At 36.9% G+C, this 23,565-nt stretch overlaps 1 protein-coding gene across 10 annotated transcripts in view; it reads left to right on the forward strand.

The window, feature by feature from the left end:
- Positions 1–23,565, forward strand: part of DLG2 (discs large MAGUK scaffold protein 2) — a 2,073,554-nt gene that overhangs the window by 832,123 nt on the left and 1,217,866 nt on the right. Inside the window, exon 1 of one of the 10 annotated variants that reach the window (XM_043580073.1) lies at positions 21,054–21,606. The exons of 8 other annotated variants lie outside the window; for them this stretch is intronic. In XM_043580073.1, the coding sequence (XP_043436008.1) occupies positions 21,505–21,606 (102 nt within the window). In that variant the 5' untranslated portion in view covers positions 21,054–21,504. Of the gene's footprint in view, positions 1–21,053; positions 21,607–23,565 lie in introns of those variants that run through there. One more of the 10 variants, XM_043580087.1, reaches the window with a different exon arrangement.

Raw genomic sequence — 23,565 nt, forward strand, 5'->3', positions numbered from 1 at the left:
ATTATTCTAAATTCACTTTCTGTTATATTATTTAAATCCTTTTTGATCAGCTCATTAGCTGTTGTTATTTCCTGGAGATTCTTCTGAGGGGAGTTCTTCCGCTTGGTCATTTTGGATAGTCCCTGGCGTGGTGAGGACCTGCAGGGCACTTCCCCTGTGCTGTGGTGTATAGCTGGAGTTGGTGGGCGGGGCCGCAGTCAGACCTGATGTCTGCCCCCAGCCCACCGCTGGGGCCACAGTCAGACTGGTGTGTGCCTTCTCTTCCCCTCTCCTAGGGGCGGGATTCACTGTGGGGTGGTGTGGCTCGTCTGGGCTACTTGCACCCTGCCAGGCTTGTGATGCTGGGGATCTGGCGTATTAGCTGGGGTGGGTAGGCAAGGTGCTCGGGGGCAGGAGGGGCGGGCTTAGATCGCTTCTCCTTAGGTGATCCACTTCAGGAGGGGCCCTGTGGCAGCGGGAGGGAGTCAGATCCGCTGCCGGAGGTTTGGCTCCGCCGAAGCGCAGAGTTGGGTGTTTGCGCGGAGCGAGCAAGTTCCCTGGCAGGAACCGGTTCCCTTTGGGATTTCGGCTGGGGGATGGGCGGGGGAAATGGCGCTGGCGAGCGCCTTTGTTCCCCACCAAACTGAGCTCTGTTGTCAGGGGGCTCAGCAGCTCTCCTTCCCTTTGTCCTCCAGCCTTCCCGCTTTCCGAGCAGAGCTGTTAATTTCTGACCTCCCAGACGCTAAGTCGCGCTTGCTGTCGGAACACAGTCCGCCCGGCCCCTCCGCTTTTGCAAGCCCGACTCGGGGGCTCTGCTTGGCCGGCGAGCCTCCCCTCCGCCCCGGCTCCCTCCCGCCAGTCCGTGGAGTGCGCACCGCCTTGCCGCCCTTCCTACCCTCTTCCGTGGGCCTCTCATCTGCGTTTGGCTCCGGCGACTCTGTTCTGCTAATCCTCTGGCGGTTTTCTGGGTTATTTAGGCAGGTGTAGATGGAATCTAAGTGATCAGCAGGACGTGCGGTGAGCCCAGCGTCCTCCTAAGCCGCCATCTTGCCGCCGTCCTCGGAAAAATACTTTCATATTATGTCATTTACTTTTATTTTCATAGCAGTTCTATATGGTAGATAATATTATCCTAATTTGATTGTAAAGAGGGTTGGACTGTCTAAATGAATTGCCCAAAGTCATATATCTAAGTGTGTTATGGAAGTAGAATTCAAATCCATGTTTGTCTGATAACAAAGCCAAGGCTTTTTCTTCTGCCTCAAAAATTATTAGATTGTTTCCTTTGGTACAATACTTGAAATTTACCTATCATGGAAGATGCTTTTCTACTGTAACTTCAAACCAATTATATGCACAGGTTGTGTGGGTAAGTGTGAATTATTATATAAGTTAAAAAATGGGGAACTTGGCTGGCTCAATCAATAGAGCCTGAGGCTCCTGATCTCAGGTTGTAAGTTTGAGCTGTGCATATTGGATGTAGAGATTACTTAAAAAAATTAAGTTATATCATTATTTTTGGCCATTGGCAGGGTTTTCCAGTAAGAGAAGAATATTTTCCATTATAGCTTTTAGGAACACTTTCATTGCCTACCCAGGATTCAGTTGCCCCTCCCTCATTCCTCACAGAATCGGTTGTTGAAGCATTTATTTTTCCACCATTAAACCCATGTGCCACAGAAGAGACATGACCTACTCAAGCTCCAAGGGTTGGCCTGACTTGTCTAAGGTTAATTGCATTCCAGTGAATGACTTGTCTAAGGTTAATTCTTTGCCAATATTTGTTTCTAAATTGACCATGTGATCCATTCAGAGTCTCTAAAATGCAAGGAGGGATTTCCATGGGATTTCTGGGAAAGGGTATTCTTGATCTTCTGAGAGACCTTCTGGATGTCACCTTCCTTTCTTCTCCACATTGCAATTCATTAAGTGAAGACTAGAATTATTACAGCTATCTTGCTGCCTGCCTGGTGATACCAGACCACCGAACAGAGGAAGGCCAGGTTAAGAGATTGGCAAGAACTGGATCTGACCTCTTTTAATTCAGTTGACCATAATGCTGTGACCAAGAAATGTTCTTATTGTATAAACACATGTGAGTTGGTTTTAACCACATATAAAAGATAAAAATATCCTGTATTCCCAAAGAAAGAAGTGACAAACTTGATCCTTCTTGCTAGATCATATTATCTTTTTATATTTTATGATTTATCACACATTGGGATCTACTTTTTCTCATCAGATCCTATTAACCTCAGTTTATAGATGTAGAAAGAGAGTCTCAGAGTTAAGTGACTTTCTCAAAGCCCCACTTCTAAGTAACTTGAACTTTGGGTTTCTAACTTCAAAATTAAAATCTCTTGCTTTCTATGTAATCTAAACCAATATAAAGTGAAGAACAAACATAGAGTTAAGATCATTGCTAATTTCTAATGTAAAAGAATAGCATATCTTGTTAACTTTATTTAGTAGTAAAGAATTATTTGAAAGCACAAGGTTCTAAAGTCTAATAGGGGTGCCTCAGAGGCTCAGTTGGTTGAGTATCTGACTATTTCAGTTCAGGTCATTTCCCAGAGTTATGGGATCAAGCCCTGTATCAGGTTCTGCAGTGAGCTTGGAGCCTGCTTAAGATTCTCTCTCTCCCTCTCCCTCTCTCCCTGCTTTGCCCCTCCACATGCTCTCTCTGTATCTCTCAAAATTAAAAAAAATAGTCTAATAAATTTTTTAAAGTACGTTTTTCTTTCCCAATTGTTTTTATTTTCCTTTTTTTTTTCTTAAAAAATTACATGAGCTGAAATGAAGAGTTGGATGCCCAACCAACTGAGCCCCCCACGTGCTCCTGTTTTATCTCTATTTTTTTAAATGTTTATTTTATTTTTGAGAGAACATGTGAGCAAGGGAGGTACACAGAGAGAGGGGGGGGCAGAGGATCCAAAGAGGGCTCCCAGATGACAGCAGTGAGCAGTGAGCCAAGATATGGGGCTTGAACTCAAAAACTACGAGATCATGACCTAAGCCAAAGTTAGATACCCAACCAACTGAGCCACCCAAGTGCCCTCCTATTTTCTCTTTTCTTAAGGCTTAGAGATACAGTAGAACTATTTCACATAATGCTGTTCTTGGGAAGTACTTAGGTGATGACAAACATTTGATCTTACAATGTTTGTTCCATAATCACTGCTTTTTTAAAGTTCTTGTATCTACTGTTCATGTATGTCTTCATCTTCCCTTGTTGTCTTTATACTTGGAAGGAATTTATTTTGTTTTTTAAACTAAAGAGACTTGAAATTTTGATATGGACCTCCTGAAACTTTGTAAAGTAAGAATGTACTGTTTTTAAGTAAAACACTAAAAAAGCCTTTTTAATAAATTCTAAAATAGTCAATTCTAATATGTGAACTCTGAGTATGTCTATTTTAATTTTCAGAGATCATTTTTATCTCCAGTTTTCAGTGTTAGGAATAATAATCTTTCTGAAGACCTAATTTCACAAAAGATGAGGGCAGTAGTTATTGTTGGTGATTTGCCTAGTGTGTGTGTGTGTGTGTGTGTGTGTGTGTGTGTGTGTTTGCTTTGATCTGGAGAGCAGAAACTTTTGTGGTTTATGTTTAGTAGTTCCCTTTCCTGAAAATGCAGGTGGGCTTTATGGTTTTCCCCCCTCAGACTTATTGATTTGTCTTTATTCTCAATTTGTTTTCCATTTGTATCTGGCTGTGACAGGAAGCTTTTGAGAAACTCCATGTACTTTTTGTTAAATTGAATAGAAGAATGTGCAAACATTAGCTCAGGTGGAAACTTGACTTTGCTCCTGCCTGCCTCATTTTAGCTTAGTATTTCAACTTTACAAGAGATTTAAATATGTTTAGCATTTTTATAGAAAATTCTACCTATTCCTTTTGAGGACACAGAACTATAAATTCTGTAATTAGTATAGTCAGAACTGAAGAGTTCTTCTTGAAAAGCTGCATTCACACAGAAGGAGTCTGCATAAAGTGTTTTGAGTTAAATTTTCAGAATTTGTTTCATGTTGAAATTTGCCACAGCATGGTACATAAGAAAGAGCATTCAAGAAGGTGTCACAAGGCCTACATTTTCCAGCTCCAGCTGCACCTCAAATGCATTGTGCAAGAGTTAAAAGGTTTGCCCAATCATAGTTCTTTCTGTGTGCAGAAATTACATATTGTCTGGTATACAGAGAATGTGACTCAATTCCTTTTTTCTCAATATAATATTTTTAGTAGCTCCTTGAGGATCCCTGGCCTATGTCTTTGTTGCTGTTGTTGTTTTTTCAGAATTATTATATACATGTATGCATTGACAATATGAAATCTAAACTCAGCTTTGTTAAAACTACCTAACCAACCTCTTATCCCATTACTTCCCACCAAGAACTTTGTGATCCAACCACATAAAACTTTTTGCCATTTGTTGAGCATACTACATTTTCATGGCACTTGGTATACTCTATATGGAGCCCATCCCAACTTAATCACTTGGCAGTTCCTGCTTATCAAGATTTCAATCTAATATCATCTCACTAAATGGCTACTGTGTCTTCCCCAGGCCAAATTAATTGCATTCCCTCGGTTTCCCATAACATGCCCATATAAACTGTTAACCCTCTTCTCATTTTATCATGTAAGTTGGTTATTTATGTGATTTATGTGATTTTTCTTCTCTAGTGTGTGAGTTTTTTACAGGGGAGAGAATGTGTTGTATTTATATTTGTATCCTTAGTTTCTAGTCTAATATCTGAAATGTAATAGAACTCAACAAATATTGAGTGGATTGATGGTTTGGTAGCTAAATCAGAATATAAGCAAATAGAAGCAATTTTTGTAAGCATTTTTTGTAGATTATTCTAACTAAAGATGGTGTATAGACTAGCTGACCTCTTAGAGATCCTGCAGAGCTTTAGTCCATATAGAACTTCTTGACTTTAAGCATCCTTGAGTTGTGACAGTGTTGAGGGGTATGACTTTCTTGTCCTAAGAGTTTTTGAGAATAAGACCAACTATGCAGTGCCAGAAATGTTTTCCGGTAGTGCCTATTAAGAGTGAACTCTAGGACTGCTTGAAGCATTTGCAGATGAACAATAATACTTTGATATCAACAACATTACAGCCTTGCCTGCAATGGTCATTTGAGTGTTGACCTCTGATGATCAACATAATCTTACATATTTGTATTCATTTTAACTCTTTAAAAGCAACTTGTCACCATTGTATTTGCCTTTTCTTCCTTTATTTTCTGGATAATATTGAGTATATAAGCACATTATAAGACATTTTATCTAAGAGAAATTGATGTATCTTTATGCATGTTAGCTTATTTACATATATCTTAACAACAAAATGCTTCTTTTTGAGAAACATTTCATTGGAAATCATTTCAAGTATATTTATTCTTTTGTTGCTTTATTTGAATGACTGAGTAAGCAATTCTTGAGCATTAACTGTGTGACTAATATTGAACTAAACATATATTGATGGGAAAGAGACCTAAGTTTCTTTATACAAAAAGTATAGGGACAACTAGGTGGCTCAACTAGTTAAGTGCCTGACTCTTGATTTTGGCTCAGGTCATGATCTCACAGTTTGTGGGTCTAAGCCCTGCATCAGTTTCTGAGCTGACAGTATAGAGCCTACTTGGGATTCTCTGTCTCCCTCCCTCTCTGGCCTTCTCCCATTCAAACACACACACACACACACACACACACACACACACACACACACTCTCTCTCTCTCTCTCTCTCTCTCTCTCTCTCTTTCTCGCTCTCTCTCTTTTACTAAATAAATGTAAAAATAAAATATAAACAAATAACAATAAACTGGGAGGCAGTATAGTATAAACAATGCAGTCTTGAGAACTTTGAATATGGCTCTGTAACCTAGCTTCACACTGTATCATTTAAGTGATTGAATCTTTCTCATGTTTCCGCATTGGGAAAATGGCTTCGGGAGGGTAGGGTCCCTTTCCTGCTTGTCTCATGTACCATTAAATATACAGTACTTGTCACAGCACCTAGACATATATATAACTTTACCAAATGTTATAAAGAAAAAAAAGTCCAAAGTATTCTTGGGAGAAGGGGTTGCTATATGAGTGGGAAGAGTCAACAAAGTCTTCAAAGGGATGATATTCAAACTGATTCTTAAAGATTTAATAGGACTTTTTCTGTACAATTATGATGGAAGTGATCATGGTAATAATAGCTATAAGAACAATAACTAATAACACGGTGTCATATTTTTTTATGTGCTAGGCAGTGTTTTAGGACATTGTATATATTAAATCATTTAAATCTCTAAATTTAAAGTTTTCTAACCCTCATTTTACAGATGAGAAAACTGTAGCACAGAGACTTTAAGACATTTGTTTAATGTCTTAAAGATCCCTGACAAGTAAATAGTTGATCCTGTATTCAAACACAAGCAGGAGAATTTCTGAGTCTTATTCAAAACTGTCAGCAGCTTCCTCTTTTTTAGTGGATGTCATAGAAAGCAATGCGAGTGATGATCTCCCTATTTCTGGAAGTTCAAATTTAGAGTCCTTCCTATATGGAGTAAATATAATGTGGACCTAGGCGTTATGAGGCCATGAGTCTGACCAATATCCACAGAGACAATGTACTGTAGCTGGGGCCTGGGACAAAGGGATATCCCATTATACTCTATAAAACACCCTAGAAGGCTGCACTAAATTAGACTTTAGAATGACATGGTAGTATGGGGCATAAATAAATATTATTCAAGTTAGTATCATTTCCCATGTAGGTGAATGTAGTTTTGTGCTCTACTATGTAGGTTTGATACTATTTTATGTGCAGTGGGTAGGTCTTCCAACTAGCTTTTCTTCTCTTTCTCTGCAATCACAGGATCAGACTGTTACTAACATTCAAACAAATGTCCCAGATCCCTTAGCCTGGGAATTCTCATTTTTCAATCACATACTCATTGCTTCATTAGTATTTCTCAATTCTCAACTCCAAAACATTGAGCCTGCCTCACTAGAAAGTTATTTTTAAATATATATACCTTTTCCTAGGAATATAAAATATATTTCAAATTCCAGTAAAATACACATAAGAATTATCAAAGGAATTGTGTGAGTAGTCTTGGCAAACTCAAATTTTTTTTTCTTATTTCTGGCAAGTGGAACCTTATGTAGAATTATATCACTTAACTAATTAGAAAATTATCAGCTTATATAATACCTATGTGGAAAAAAATTGGTTAAAACCTGCATCTTTGGTTTTTAATTTGATAATTCGCCTAGAGAACTAATATAATACCTTGATCTTGAATCATAAACCATCTAAGGTATATTTAATAAACATTATTGAGGTGTAATTTACATATGATGAAGTGCATCTATTTAAAATTTACAATGTGATGAATTTTGACAGATAGATACAACTGTGAAACCACAATAAGAATACTAATAATTTCCATCAATCCCGAGAGATTCTTCATGCCCCTTTTTAGCCCTACCTTCCCTCTATGCATAGGTGTAGGCAGCAGTATATCTACTTTGTATCACAATGTTAATTTTTATTTTCTAGAATTTTCTATAAGTATAATTATACTATATATAGTTTAATTATTTTGACATGTATCTCAATTTTGTTTACCCATTTACCCATTGACATACATGTGAGTTATTTCTACTTTGCTAGTACTATGGGAAAGCTTCTATGAGCATTTGCGTACAAGTATGCATGGACATGTTTTCATTTCTCTTAATATCTAGAAATTCCATGTAGTTTATGTTTAGCTTTTTAGAAAATGTCAAGCTGTTTTCTAGAAGGGTTGGAGGACCATTTTACTTTCCTACCTATAGTGTGTGAAAGTTTCAATTCTTCCATATCCTCATCAATACTTAAAATTATCAATCTATTGAAATTTTAGTCATTTTTTAATTTACATATTGAAAGAGAAGGAGCATGAAAGAAGGAGAGGGGCAGAGAGAGAGAAAGAGAATCCCAAGCAGGTTCTGCTCTGGCCCAGCATGGGGCTCAACCCCATGAACCATGATATCATGGCCTGAGCTGAAATGAAGAGTTGGCTGAGCCACCCAGGTGCCCCAATTTTAGTCATTCTAAGGGGTGTGTGGTGGTATCTCATTATGGTTTAAAAATTATTTCCCTAATGGCTTAAAATATTGACTTTCTTTTCTTGAGTTTTCCATCCACTAATATGTTCAAATATCTCATAATCTTTACAATCCCTTATGGAAGATGTATTTTTATGGGAAAACAGAGAAGAATTCCTGATAAACTGAAATCAAGAAGTATCTAATTGTAAATATTACCAATTTTCTGCCTCCCTGGCACCAAGTAACACCCAACCTATATGGTTTCTACACTATTGGACAAAGGGTTAGTATGTAAGAGTCAGAGTCAATAGGGTGGCTACTAAGAAAAACAGGAGTCCTGAAGATTAAAAAAAGAAGAAAGTTATTAAGTATTGGAATTCTTCAAAGCCTGCTCATAGGGAATTTTCTTTCCTCATGCACTTCTTTCAGAGGTTAAATGATATCTTTGATACTCAAGGTTTTAATACAGCATATCCAGAGACAATGAATAAAGTTATATTTCTACCCCAGAAATTTACTCTGAGGTTTAGATACATGTATTCAACTTAGGGTTAGAAAAGGCATCATAAATATAAATGAACAAACAACAAGCAGATAATAAACAATAATGATATCTCTCAACCCACACATATGCACCTACTCTGTTTTACTCCTCTTTAATTATGGCCTGTTTCAGTGAATGACATTACAAATTATCCAGTTAGGTATACATCAGAAACCCGGAAATCATTCTTCATTTCTCCCCATATCTGATGTAGCACCACTGCCTCTTGCTTATACTCTAAAATGTTCCTTGAGTCCAATCATTTGTCTTTGTTTCTACTGCTAATACTCTAGTCTAAATCTCTACTATGTATTGCCTGCATTACTGAAAGTGCCTTCTACATAGACTATACACTGCCCTTATTACCCTTTTTCAATCCTCCACATTGCAGCCAGAATGACTTTACTGAAATGCAAATACATATCACAGCCCTCTTAATATTCACTTAAATATTTTGTATACATTTTCATACACACACACATGCACACACACGTGTGGTCCAGATGGTTTTATTCTGGTGAATTCTACCAAACATTTAAGGAAGAAATAATATGAGTTTTATGTAAAATATTCCAAAATATTGAAGAAGAGACAATACCTTCCAATTCATTCTTTGAGATAGGTATCTGATACCAAAAACGGGAATATAAGAAAAGCATACTACAGATTAATATCCCTCAGGGACATAATTGCAAAATCCAAATAAAATTTTAGCATAGCTAATCCAATACTGTATAAAATTATAATACATCATGACCAAGTAAGGTTTATCTCAGGAATAGAGGGTTTAAATTAAAAAAAAAATCACCATATAAACTAAGAAAAAATAATCATATATATAATCATGTATACACCTGAGTGTATCTGAGAAAAACCAATGTCTATTCTTGATTAAAAAAAAAAACTCTCAGCAAAGTAGAAGCAATTAGAAGGGACCTTCCTTAACCTAATAAAGAACCTTATGAAAAACCAACAGCTAATATTATACTTAATATTGAAAGACTGAATATTTTCACCTTATCAGGAACAAGACAGAGATATTCACTTGCACTACTTTCATGCAACACTGTACTGGATGTTCTGTCCAGCATTTTCAGTCAAGGAAAAGAAACAAAGGAAGAAGTAAAACTTAGTATTCACAGATGACATGATATGATCTGATGGAATCTATAAAAAAAAGTGGGGGACAAATTAGTGAGTTTAGCAAGTTAGAAAGATAAAAAGTTGATCTAGAAAACTCAAGTGTATTTGTCCACAGTAAGAATGAACAGTTAGAAACTGAAATCAATCAAGCAATTCTATTTACAATAGCAAAAAATATTAAGTACTTAGGAATAAATCTGATGAAAGATGTGGAAGAACTGTACATTTAAAATTACACAGTATTGCTGAGGAAAATTAAAGATGATCTAAATAAATGAAGAGGTACCTTGCTCCTATGTTGAAAGACTAATCATTGTTAAAATGTTTATTCTCTACAAATTAATCTAGAGATTCAACATAATCCCTATCAAAGTTCTAGAGAAATTGTCATGGACGTCAACAAGCTAATTCTAAAATTCATATGGAAATTCAAAGTATCTAGGAGAGTCAAAATAGCTTTGAAAGAAAGAGCTGGCATAAAGATGGTATTTGTGTAAAGATAGACAAATAGATCAATAGAGAGGAATTGAGAGTCCAAAAATAAACCAGACTTCTAAGAACAACTGATTTTTGACGAAAGCCTACAATTGAGTGAAGAAAGGAGAGCTATTTTAGCAAGTAGTGCTTGAACAATTGGATATACATATGCAAAAAAAAAAAAAAAAAGAGCCTGGATCCATACCTCACACTGTGTATAAAAAATAGGTCCAAATTTATCATAGACTTAAATGTAAAACATAAACTACAAAAATTCTGGAAGATACTAGAGGATAACATCTTTGTGACTTTAGTCACATTGATTAGATATGGCACCAAAAATATGAATCATAAAAGTTAATAAATTGGATAGGCACTATTAAAAGAATGAGAACACAAGCTATAAACTGAGGGGAAATATGTGCAAACATATATCTAATTGAGGGCTTAACTCCCAATTATATAAAGAACTCTCAAGACTCAACAAGAAACAACTCAATTTCAAAGATGACTGAAAGATTTGAGTAGACACTACCAAAGAAGATCACAGACAGCAAATAAGCATGGAAAATTGTTTGCTATTAATACTTAGGGAAAAGCAAATTAAAATTACAATGAGATAGTAATATACATCTATTAAAATGGCTAAAATTAAAATGATCATACCAGGTTTGACTTAAATCTGAAGGGGCTGGAATTCTGATCCACTATTGGAGGGAGTTTTAAATGGTACAATCACTTTGAAAGTTTCTCAAAAATGTAAATGTATGTCTACCATGTGATCATTCTTTTCCAATCCAATAAAAAAGAAAATATATGTCTGTACAAAGACTTATACACAAATATGCAGAACAACTATGCAGCCCCAAAGTGGAAACAATGCAGATGTTCATTAACAGATGAATGGATAAACAAATTATAGTATATCTTTACAATGTACTGTTACATAGCAATAAAAAGGTGAATGAGACAACAGCATAGATGAATCTCAAATATGTTAAGCGAAAAAACAATCAGGAAAAGCACATACCATATGATTTCATTTATATAAATTTCTAGAAAGTGCAAACTAATCTGTTATGATAGAAAGCAGATCTCAGGTTGCTTTCAGATGGAGAGTAGGAAAGATTTGCTTGACAGGGGTTATAAAGGTGAACAGTTATGTTCACTGTCTTGATTATGCTGATGGTTTCAGGGATGTATACATATACTGAAGCTTATGTTGTACTTTACATATTTGTTTGTTTATATTATATTTCAGTTATATCGATGAAGCTACTTTAAAAATATTTTCAGGTAGTTTCCTATGGCTTTTAGAATACAAACAAAAATCTTAAATATAGTCTGCGTAGTTTGACCTTTACTTTCATCAGCCTCTCCTCACTTGATGTTTGCCCTTGGTTCCATGTTCTAGTTATTCTGGGCTTATCTCAGTTCTCCCTACACTCCTTATTTTTGACACCACGTGTTCTTTGTATATTTTATTCCCTCTATTTGAGATGTTTTTCAGTATCCCATGTGTCCAGTAAATTCCCATTCACTTTCCCAATTTTGTATTCTCTGATGAGATCCTCCTATAGGCTTTCATGAAGTCATGAAGCTCTACTCAAAGCATGTATCCCAAATTGCCTTCCTTACTAGTCTCCATGAGGCCAGGACTGTATTGATCTAGTTAAACTGCATTCCAAACTCAGCATAGTGTGTAGCACATAAAAGACACACAAAAATATTTGTTGAAGGAATTGAGTGAATAAGAAAATAATAATTGGGAACCACAAATGGGAAATTAAGTAAATATGCAAATGTCATGAACACAGCAAAGGCTTTTCTGTGGTCATATGATAACAACTTTAGCAAACACAATTTAGATCTTCCAACACATTATACCTGAGAATGACTATCCTTATAATGAAAGGAGAGAGCACCAGCACTTTTATAATGGGATTAATTCACACACTGTAGTAAAATACAGTTTTCTCACAATAACCTTATTTTAAGCAAACAGGAAATGGAAATCTAGTTTGGCTATATTTATAATTTGGTGCTATCAAGTACTTTAACCAGCATTCTTGCAGCTTATTAAGAGAAAAAGATAATTGAGTCATAATCTTAATTCTGTGGTATGTTACTGGAGATTGTAAAAGAGATCTGATGTCTTCCTGGTTTCAGACAAGCGTTTGTTGCACTGAGTATTCATTTCACTTTGTTTGGGTATGATTAGCTGAGGGCCCCTCCTTGCAACATAATAGAGTGGTGTTTTTCAGGGTAAGTAAGTCACCTCATTTAGCTCTTGCAGCTTGAAGAACCATCTATTGTTTAGATGAAAGGAAGCTGATAAGGAAAATCTATTTGTAGTAGTAAAGCACAGTGGCAATATAAAGCCATTTAAAATGAGCCATGTTTTTGACAGTCTATCCATGAATTGCTGCTTTCAAAGTTAACTTCGATTTAGTATATATTTTTTGACAATGAACAATTTGCCATTGTTTCACAGATGGACAAACACAGTATAAAAATAGAATTAGTCATTTCATAGGAATTTTGCTGTGTTTGACAGATATATGAAATACGTTTCTTGGCTTGATTTGGTATATAATGAATGAATGAATTAAAGAATGAATGAATGAATGAACAAATATTGTTAAGCATTCGTTAATAATATGTGCCAGGTCAGCAAAAGAAACAGTCAACAAAAAGAACAGTCAATCTCTAGAAAGGGAGAAATATTTGCAAATCATATATGTACATAAGGGTTTAATATGCAAAATATATAAAGAACTTATACAACTCAATAGCAAAAAAGCCCCCAAACTCAAAAAATTGTAATTAAAAATGGGCAGAAGAGCTGTGTAGACATATTACCAGAGAAGACATACAGATGGGGAACAGGAACATGAAAAAGTGCTCATTATCATTAATCATCAGGGAAATGCAAGTAAGAACCACAATGAGATCACATCACACCTGTTAGAATGGCTGTCATCAAAAAGACGAGATAACAAGTGTTAGTGAGGATGTAGAGAAAAAGTTATCCTTATGTACTGTTGGTGGAGATGTTAGGGAAACAACCTGAATGTCCATCAACAGATGGATAAAGAAGATGTAGTATATACAATGGTATATTATTCATCCATAAAAAAGAAATAAATCTTGACATTTGCAACAATATGGATCAACCTTGAGGACATCATGCTAAGTGAAATAAGTCAGAGATAAACAAGTACTGTATGATATAACTATACATGGAACCTAAAAAAGCCAAACTCCTAGAAACAGAGAGTAGAATGGTGATTACCAGAGGCTGAGGAATAGTGGAAATGGAGATATATTGATGAAAAGGCATGAAATTTTAGTAATAAGATAAATAAGTCAAGGGGATCTAATGTACAACATGGTGATTATAGTTAACAATACTGTATTATATATTTGAGAGTTACTAAGAGAGTAGATCTTAAATGTTCTCCCCACAAAAAGAAGTGGCAATTAATGTGAGATGACAGAAGTGTTAGCTAATGCTATGGTGGTAACCATTTAGCAGTGTGTAAGTATATCATATCAACATGTTGTACTCTGTAAACTTGTACAACTTTATAATTCAGTCATATCTCAATAAAAAACAATAGAGCTTTTATAACTGAAAAGTATAATAATAAGTTAAAAACCAAATAAATATTTTAAAGAACTAAAGACAGAATTAGTACATGGAAAGATTTCTGAGGAAATTACCCATAGTGTAGCACAAGCAGCCAAAGAAATAATGGATATAAAAGAAAAGGAAAGTAAATATATGTATAATCAAAATTTAAAAAAAAAGGATAAGAGAACATGGAGAGAAAAAATGCATAGTGGTATGACTTCACATTTTTTTAATAATTGATTAAAGACATGAGTCCTTGGATTCATTTTTTAATTGATTAAAGATATGAATCCTTAGATATGGCCACTACAAGAAAACCTAAACAGGATACAGAAAGTGAATTTCATATCTAATTACATTGGAGTGAATCTCCAAGACAATGAACAAAATTGGTCAATGTGAAAAATCGAGCAATTACAAAAAAAGATGACTAGATTTATTCTTCAGAATACTTGGAGAAATAAGCTGGCAACCTAGAACTTATACTCAGCTAAACTGTCATGTAAAAACCCAATAAAATAACCAAATAAAAATAACATCTTGAGACAAATCAAAATGGAACAGCAGAATTTTGCTCAGGTATCATGTATAAGACACTTATGGAGAATAAAAATGAGTCCCATGGGATTTTTAGTGAAAATTTAAATTCATACAAGCATAAATTGACTATTACACATTAACAATTTTTGAATATTAATGCTCTTTGCACTAAGAATTCCTTATCTGTAACTTTTAGCCAAATAATTTTGTTATGCATATGTGCCAATATTTTCCTATAAGAATGTTTCAATTTTTTTCATAATATTGAAGTAAGAAATATTCTTGAACTGTAACAAGAAGCGACTTGTGAAACATGCCATGAAATATTGAAAATACTATGGCATCATTAATGGCATTTTTGTATGCAGATTTTTGTCTAAAAGCAAGAATAGGTACCAAAGGTATATTTTTTTCAAAAACAGCCTACACTATTGGATATACTTTGAATACAGTTTTATTGTGATGTTATTGGAGCTGTACTAAATACTAAATTAAGTACTAAAATACTACAATTAATTATCTCCGGCATTGGAGTAATGAGTACTTTCAAATGGTTTGTTCCTGGTAGTACTTTAAAATTATTTCCACATCAAACTTTGCATTTGTACTTAGCATTTATTTTTAATAATATTTTTTCTATTTGCATATGAAAAAAATATATTTTACTTAATCCTCATTGGACCCCTCTGAGGTGTTTTATTTAACAACCTATCCTTTTTTTTAATGGATGGGAAAATTAACTGTCAAAGAGGTTAACTGATTATCTCAGTTACAAAGTGTAAAAGCTAGGACTGGAACCCAAGATTCAAATCTTATTCTTTCAACACTGACATCAAATTTGGTGAAAAGGACCTAAATAGTGCTTTTGTTTGTTTGTTTCTTTTTGTTTGTTTTTTTTTTTTTTTTAATTTGATTTTCATACTGAAGCAACTTGCCCAGGTGGTGTGAGGGTGATATTTTGGAGTTGCTCTGTCAAAATGGTGCTTAAGAGTGAAAGTGAACTTGATGAGAAGTCTTAGAGGCAAATTTTTGCCTGGCCTTATTCTGAAGGTGAGGACAATCATTATTTCAAAAATGCTTGATGCTAACACAAAATGTCAAAATTGATTTTGAATCAATGAGCTAAGCTTCCTCAATAAAGATTGTATTGTTTCCAACTAGGTGTTGGGGGGTGTTTGGGTCACATAGGGGTAGAAATGAGTAGAAATGGAGGAATCAGAAATGACAGAACATGAAGAGTCAGCAGTCATGGGGAAAGCATCATGCATTTTAGACTCAGTTTTGTGGGGTCTAACGCTAGTACAAACCTTCATTGCAGGTATGTGTTCCTCAGCAAGAGGGATTTGAAATTGCTGAGAAAGTGTGAGGGGAAATTTTTGGAGACTAAAATTTGTGAAGAAAGTTTAGAGTCAGAACTGTTGAGTATAAAGATATTATACATATTGGGTAGGTCCGATAGGTTTATTCTTTCCTGTTAATTTTTATCGTAAAAATAAAATCAGGAAATTAACATAAAGCTCTTACAATTTACTGAGAGCCTAGGAAAAAACCAGGTAAGTGTGACAGGCATTTTGAAATACATTATCTCTTTTAAGCCATATAGGGATCCTATAGCATTATTACCATTTTACAAAACCGGAAATCATGGTTCAGAGAAGTTAACTAGATTGGTCAAGAATTCTTAGAACTTAAAGTACATTTATGAATACTTAATTATATATACTTCATTACTGTTGGAAAGAGCTACTGTTAGCTTTTATTTCATGACAGTCTCTTCAATTAATCTATAAAGTCATTGATGACGGAAAGGCATATTCACAGACCTCTCCACCTTACAAATTTGAGAAACCTCAATGATAAAAATACAGGTTATATTACAAACCTATTGATGTTTTAATTACTTTAAAACATCTCTACAAAAGATCAAGTGAAAATAAGTGGACTTCAATTTGCAGTGAAAGGGAAAGGAGGGGAAGGAAAATAATGATTGAAACCACACAGCAAAACCTAGTGTGTCTGATTGGCTCCAAAGTCCTTATGTCATCTTAATCTACCACACTTTTTATAGGAATCATGGGAAGAATTCCCTCAAAGAGGTACTAAGTAAACCCTGTTATGGAAAGTCATGAAAAAATAGAAGTGTTAGCTGTAAGAGGCAGAATAGCCTATTTTAAGAACTTGGCTCCTATGGTCAGATTGGTTGGGTTCAAATTCCAATTCTATCACCCAGATAAGTTGTCATCTACTGTGTTATTGTTCCAAATATTCTCTCTTCCTTCCCAGTGAGAGGATTACCCTTCTCCACCTGACTGGCATCAGGTTTGACCATATGACCTGCCTTGGCCAATAAAATGTGAAGTCTGAGCAGAAATGTGAAGAGCCACTGCATATTCAGCCATTGATCATTTTTTCCTTCAGTCATGAGAATATCATGTCCCTGATAGATGGTATTCTTTTATGGAACAACATGGGCTAGGGTCCTAGTCAAGCTGTGAAGGACATGTAACAAAAGGGAGAAATAAACCTTTGTGGTTGAACACCATGGAGATTTTTTTGTTGATTCATTAAGCTAACTAGTACACCAATTTTGTTAGCCTGGAGACATCTCTCTCTGATTCACTTTCCCTTTTTTATAAGATTTAGTGGTTTGGTGATTAAATAAATTAATGTAGATAAAGTACCTAAACCAGAGCAGAGCTGGTAAATATTTCTCTGAAGAGGAAAAGTTTTGATCCATTATGTTTGTCAATTTCTGTGGGGATAAATTCTTCTTTCACAGCTGATTCCAAGCTACTATCATGATGCCACTGAGTGGAGATTTGGAAAGAGGTACACAAATTGGGCTTTCAAGAGTAGGGTCTGGCTCCAGCCCATAGATGAATTTAGAATAGTGCACAAAGCAAACACTTACCCAAGCATATCAAATAGTAAGCACTATAGAAGAGTTTAATGAAGACAGGTGACTGAATGGAATTGCTTGTTAAATATCCTTTTATTCTTAAGATTCTATGTTTGGAAGGCAACTCAGAGAATTCAGTACTGGAGGTAAACTTGGAAGTACTCTGGTATATCCATTTCATCGTGATAGACAAGGGAATTGGGGTTTAGAGAGTCTGGGTAGCTTGCTAAAAGTTATCCAGTCAATAAGAAAAAACACCAGGACTCTTGGTGTACAATACACCCTTTTCCCTTCCAACATGAAACACTTCTTTTTAAAAATTGCCTTGGAGGGGTGCCCGGGTGGCTCAGTCGGTGAATCTCTTGATTTTGGCTCCAGTCATGATCTCACGGTTCATGAGTTCAAGCCCCACATTGGGCTCTGTGCTGACAGTGTGGTGCTTGCTTGGGATTCTTTCTCTGTCTCCATCTCTCTCTTCCCCTCCTGTACTTGCACTCTCTCACTCTCAAATAAATAAACTTTAAAACTAATAAAAATTGCAATGGAAAGGCTCAAGAGAGAAAGGAAAAAGGGTAAATAGGTAATGCCTCTTTTCTCAATTTCTGATTAGTAATAATAATAACAAAATATTAAAATTGAATCCTGGTCATATTTATTGATAATCCTGGTTTTAGGTATGTGATTTTGAGTCAGTTTTGAGGAAAGTTGTCGTTAGGAAACAATTTTAATAGCATATAGTTGTCATGTATAATTTTGAAAAAGTGATAATTATTAGAACTGTAAATATTACAAATCATTGAAATGTCTAAAGGTGGTTATTTTGATTATTAAAATGAGTGCATCATCTCCTGGCACAGCCCAGTAATATCTCCTAAAAATATTGCAGTATATCCCCATGCAGAATACTCCCAAATTAGTGCTTTTCAGACCAATAATGCAGTGTGTTCATATTTTAAGGTAACAGTGATTCATTTTTTTTAACCATAGTGGTTACTGGCTGTAACTGTGGAATGCATTGTCATGGAAACCACACCCCCCTTCTTCTGCCCCTTTTCAATTCACCCCAGAGCTATTATTGAGAAACAGGAATTAAAGGAAAGCATTTCGTCAGATGCATGTGAACAGATATAACACATACACACATATACAAACACATACACGTGTGTGTATAGAGATAAATGAATTCTCATTGATTAAATTTAAACAATAAGATTAAAGAACTGAAATACACATTTTTTTTTTGTATATTGCCTTTGGCTTTCTCAGTCTAAACCAGCACAAACTGTAAAATGGGAAATAACTTGAACATAGCAGCCTTTAATGCTGCCCTAGAATAGGAGGTCAGCCTTAGCTTGGGTAATTCATTAGGGAAAGACTGTGTTAGTTATTATTGGAACATCACAATATAGAGCATACAATACTTTTGGGGTGTTTGAAATCCAAATTATAGGCTAATGAATAAGGGAAATATTGTACAATTTTTTTTTAGAATCCATTTGCCTTTGGAAAAACAGCCATAATTAGAGATGCTCTGTAGGTGGAAGTGCTCACACAATCACACATTTTATGGTAACATAAAGGGATAAAATGATAAGGGATACACTTAATGTGTGAATGTGACTTTAGGATTCACAGAAGGCACCAGACCAGAGTTCTGATCCTAAAATGTGATCTGGTATATTTAAGCACATATATATTAGACCTCCTGAGCCCCAGCAGCCCCTAGATGCCCAACAAATTGAATCAGTACTGACTGCTAATAGGGGAATTGACAAGGTAAGGATTCCTGTGCTTACTATGAGACTCCCAAAGCCTGAGGCATAGATAGCTCCCTTCTTCAGTTAGAACTAGATTTGCCTCAACTTTTACTTTCTTTTTATGGGGATCTTTGCTCATACTTTGTTCCATGTTGATTTCCCTTCAGGAGGTCTTAATTTTGTAAGCAGTACCCATATTCCTCTCACCAGAAGCCTGAGTAAAAATGTTGAGTCCTTGATATCCTCCTGGCCTATGGAATGATAACATAGAGTTGAACCTAAGAATCCCAAGGAATTATTCAATCAGGTTTGGTTTCCATTAACTTGAGACAAGAGGGGAGGGTATTTTGGATATGGGAAGGTGAAAGAAAGTTTATAGGGCACTGCATTTGACTTGACAATTTGCAAGTTGGTCTTTTGTTCTTATTGGAACTTATAAGTCTGAATCATATGGTGGTATTGGGGCTCATTAATTTAGATAGAGCTCAAGTGATCTGGTATTCTCCTGGAACTGCATTAGGGAGATGTGTTTCCAGCAGAATTTGCTATGGATATTTAGGACTCTTTTGCTGGTATATTTTAAGCAGGATCTCAGGTGAATGCCCAATCAGAGACTTTTTGAAACTACCATATTCATGTGAATATGACAGCCCTAACCCTTCTCAAATAAATCTGGAGTCTTGACAACATGATTCTGGAGAAATAGGTGAAGTCTCCCATGATGTTGCTTTGTAAACTATCTTCTGTCAGTTTGCTTTAAGCCATCTTCATGGTTTATTGACTGTGTGGCTTGGGCAAGTGATATATCCTCAGGGCCCCCGTTTCTTCCTCTGGAAAAATGTGTCCAATAATATCTCTCTCTCTCTCTCAGGCTAAGACATGAGACAGGCTGTGTAAGTAAAGAGAGGTTCTAGGTACCACCAGGACTTACCACAGGAATTTCCTTATTGTCTAGTTTTCATGACAACCCTGCAAGGTAGGAGTTAATAGCATCACTTCACAGATAAGCAGAGGCTCAAACAGTGTTAAGTGATTGACACAAAGCCACTCAGCACCAGTGACAGAGTCTAATTCAAATCCTGATGTCATCCTTTCTTTCCAACCATTTGTGAGGCAAAATGCCAGGCACTCAGGTGGCACCAAAAGGGTGCTAGTTTTACCCACTTCCTACTCTTCTACATCCCTCCTAACTTTTTTATTTTTTTTATTTTTTGGTCTTCAATAAGCAGTTTTGCAGCTGGGCCAGCCACATGCTGAATTTTTTTTTTTTTTTTGTCTTTTGCAATTTTGATAGCCTCACTTTAAAAAGGAAGAAAAAAGAAAAAAAAAAGAAAAGAAAGAAAAAACCAGTAAAGCATATCCACCAGTCTTGCCATTCATACTTCCAGGACAGCATAAAGACTTCTGGGGCTTTTCTGAGCCTCTAAGACGTCAAGGTGGGGAAGGGGCTGACTCTTTGTTTTTGAGTTTGAAAAATGTTATATCAGAAAAAAACTTGATTATGAGGAAGATTCTACCACCTAGGGAGTGAGTCAGCTCCCTGACCCAGAAGTCAAGGGCATAGGGTCCCAGCAAAATCATTTTCAGTACACTTCTACCCCAGATCCCTTTGCGGGCCATCAACTCAGGCACACCAGTATCAGAGGGCCAGCCTGGAGGATGCACTCAGCAGGGTTCACAAGGGCCTCCCCTTCTTCAGAGCTCACCCTCGGAGGTCACCTATTCTGGAGGCATCAGCGATAGGGGTCTAGTGTGGCCTCGGGTCACATAACACTGGAGCCCTCTTACACCAACTGCAGAGACTCTTAGGTGGCACAGAGCGCGCCGAGGGCTGAGCTAGGCTGGGAGCACCTTGCTCCCTCCCTCTGCCGGCCCCTCCCTTCCACCCCACTTGCCCGGCCAGCGCTCCCCACGGTGACTCTGGATTGCAGCAAGCCACTGGCTTTTTACCAAATCGGGAGCTGCAGTATTTTTTTTTTTTTCCCTTTTCCTTCAGAGAGAATTATTTCAGCCCCCTTCAGCTCGCATGACAATCTTGTGTGACTGGGGCGAGTAGGCGGGCACATCCTTTTACATGCTAATACTGCCCCACCTCCTTTGAACCCTCCTCTAAGCGCCTAGCTCCTTTTTATTTTTATTTTGTATTTTTTTAAATTTTTTAAAATTTTACCCACCCTAAATTCACCATAGAAGGGGGGAAAACCCTTCTCGGTTCTGTCCCTCCCCCCACGCCTCATTCCCCAGGGAAGGGAGACCCCGAACGCTTGTTACTTGCCCGCGTTGCTTCTACCCAGGCGCCGGGATGGCCGCGCAGGGCGCAGGGGGCAGCTACCGGAGCGGCTGCACGGTCTAGGCTGTCACTCCATGTGCCCGGCGGCGAGCACCGTGTTCGGGTCCCCAAGCGAGCTGCCACTGCCGCAGCTCGAAAGGAATGTCCCCTGTTGTTAAGGACCCTGACTGTTTTACCCCAATGATTTGCCACTGCAAAGTTGCTTGCACCAACAACACTTTGTCGTTGATGTTTGGATGCAAGGTAGGACGAGGTTCATGTCTTTTTAATGCATGCTGCCTCCCTTGGGGGAGCTAACAATTCCTTTTGTTGTTTGTTTATGTGTCTGCTTGTTGGGAGAGTGACAAAAGCTACGACTTGCTCTGCCCTTTCTGGGAGCTGGCTGGGTTTGGGGGCCTTGAGAGCGCACGGATTTTACAGAGTCCGATGTTGGGTTGATAACTCCTTTGTGGCAGGACCCTGGTCTCTAATGTACCGAGGTTCCAAGAGCAGATCACGCCTCGGAAAGGGGGCGCCGTAGGTGACTCTGTGCTTGGGATCTTGTCATACATTTAGTTAGTGATTGGGCTTCTGGCTGCTCATTTGTGAGCTCCTGAACTCATCGTAGGTTACCACTGCTTGGAGCCCCGGACCCAACGGCCCACAATCAGGGTTATCTGGGATGGTGGATGTGCTCTTGAGATGAAATCGAACGTATCAGTTTGCAATTTGACACTTTTAAATCTGAAGAGTTTATTTTTATTCTAGACAGCAAATCTGGAGATGGGCTCATGTTGCCCCTAATTGTGTACCTTTTCTGTAAGCTTATACAAGCCACTTGAAATCAACATTCAGAAATGTTATCAAGAGGTGTCACAATTAATCAGTGAAGTTTCTAGCGAGTAACTGTCCCAGCCCAGATGTTTGTAAAGGTGATTAGTTTTCCCAAGGAAAAGAGATTTGAAGGGTTTTGAAGCAGGCTACCATTCATTAATCCTTGTCTCTAACTTTGTTGGTGGACTGGAAGATGCATGAAATTTGGTATATGAGCGGTCTTAGCCCATGAATGATCTGAGTGCATGTCCCCTTAGCCCTGGACACACATACCTTCACTTCTTTTCATTGTGCAAAGCTGGTGAGTTTGTCTGGCCTGTTTGTATAGAACACTTTTGTGGCTACTATGGTGATGCTTAGGGGAGAGAGAGCTTGATCTGAAATAACTGAAAATTCACTTTGGTAAGTGAATAAAATCACATGATCCCTGTTGTTCTTAAAGATAACACCAGTGACTGGACTTGACACCGGTAAGCACCTTAGGCAGTAGAGTTAATGAAACATAGACATTCAACTTCATGGATAGTGCTCAGAGGAAGTGTAGCTGTAATGGAAAAATGGGGAGTCAGAATTGTGAGTTTTATACTGATTATGCCTAGAGAATCTCTTATCAGATGAGAGGTGTGGATGAAGTGATCCTCCTTGGCTCTAATATTCTCCAATAATTCTTTTATAAAATCATTTAGTGGTAAAGTTATTGCCAAATAGTGATGTTTTTTACTCAATATAGTAGACTGTACCTTAGAGTCCATTAAAAAATCACTGACCATACTGAAGACTAGCTAGATGCTCCTTTTGAAACCCTTGGAAAGGTCTTAGAGTTTTTGAAGGTTTTTGTGTTCATTGCTATCAGGAAGATGTATGTGAATGAACAGCACCAGTAGCTGACTTATTAGCTCCTCTCCCTCACATAACCTGCTACCCTCCCCCGTGCTTGTATCCACTCACTCTTCTAACTGTATTTACAGTGGCACCTTAGCAATGGCTACTATTTAAAATCCATTCCCATACACTTATGAGAATTGCTTTGCAGCGCTAAGTGATTATGAACAAAGGTGAATAATTTGTCAAGGGAAATTAAACACAAGCTAATCATCAAATAGGATAAGCTATTGGTGTGGAAATGTTGTTGAATATGCATTCAACCCTTGAAGCTCCTTTTCAAAGAAGTTTTTTTTTTTATGCTGTTAAAATTACACACATGTTTGTTAAGGCTAGGGAATTAAATTAGTTTAACTTACTTTAAGTTCTCTTACTTTTGGTGCTCTGGTTTGAAAAGTTCAGTTTGTGAGAGAGAACCATGTCAATACAGGCAAGCACCTAAATCATGTGTGTTGGTAGACATTGTTCTATGGAAAAGAAATCAAGTCTCCATGAAAATGAAAGAAT

Source organism: Prionailurus bengalensis, chromosome D1 (genome assembly GCF_016509475.1).
Source record: "Prionailurus bengalensis isolate Pbe53 chromosome D1, Fcat_Pben_1.1_paternal_pri, whole genome shotgun sequence".
Lineage (NCBI taxonomy): Eukaryota > Metazoa > Chordata > Mammalia > Carnivora > Felidae > Prionailurus > Prionailurus bengalensis.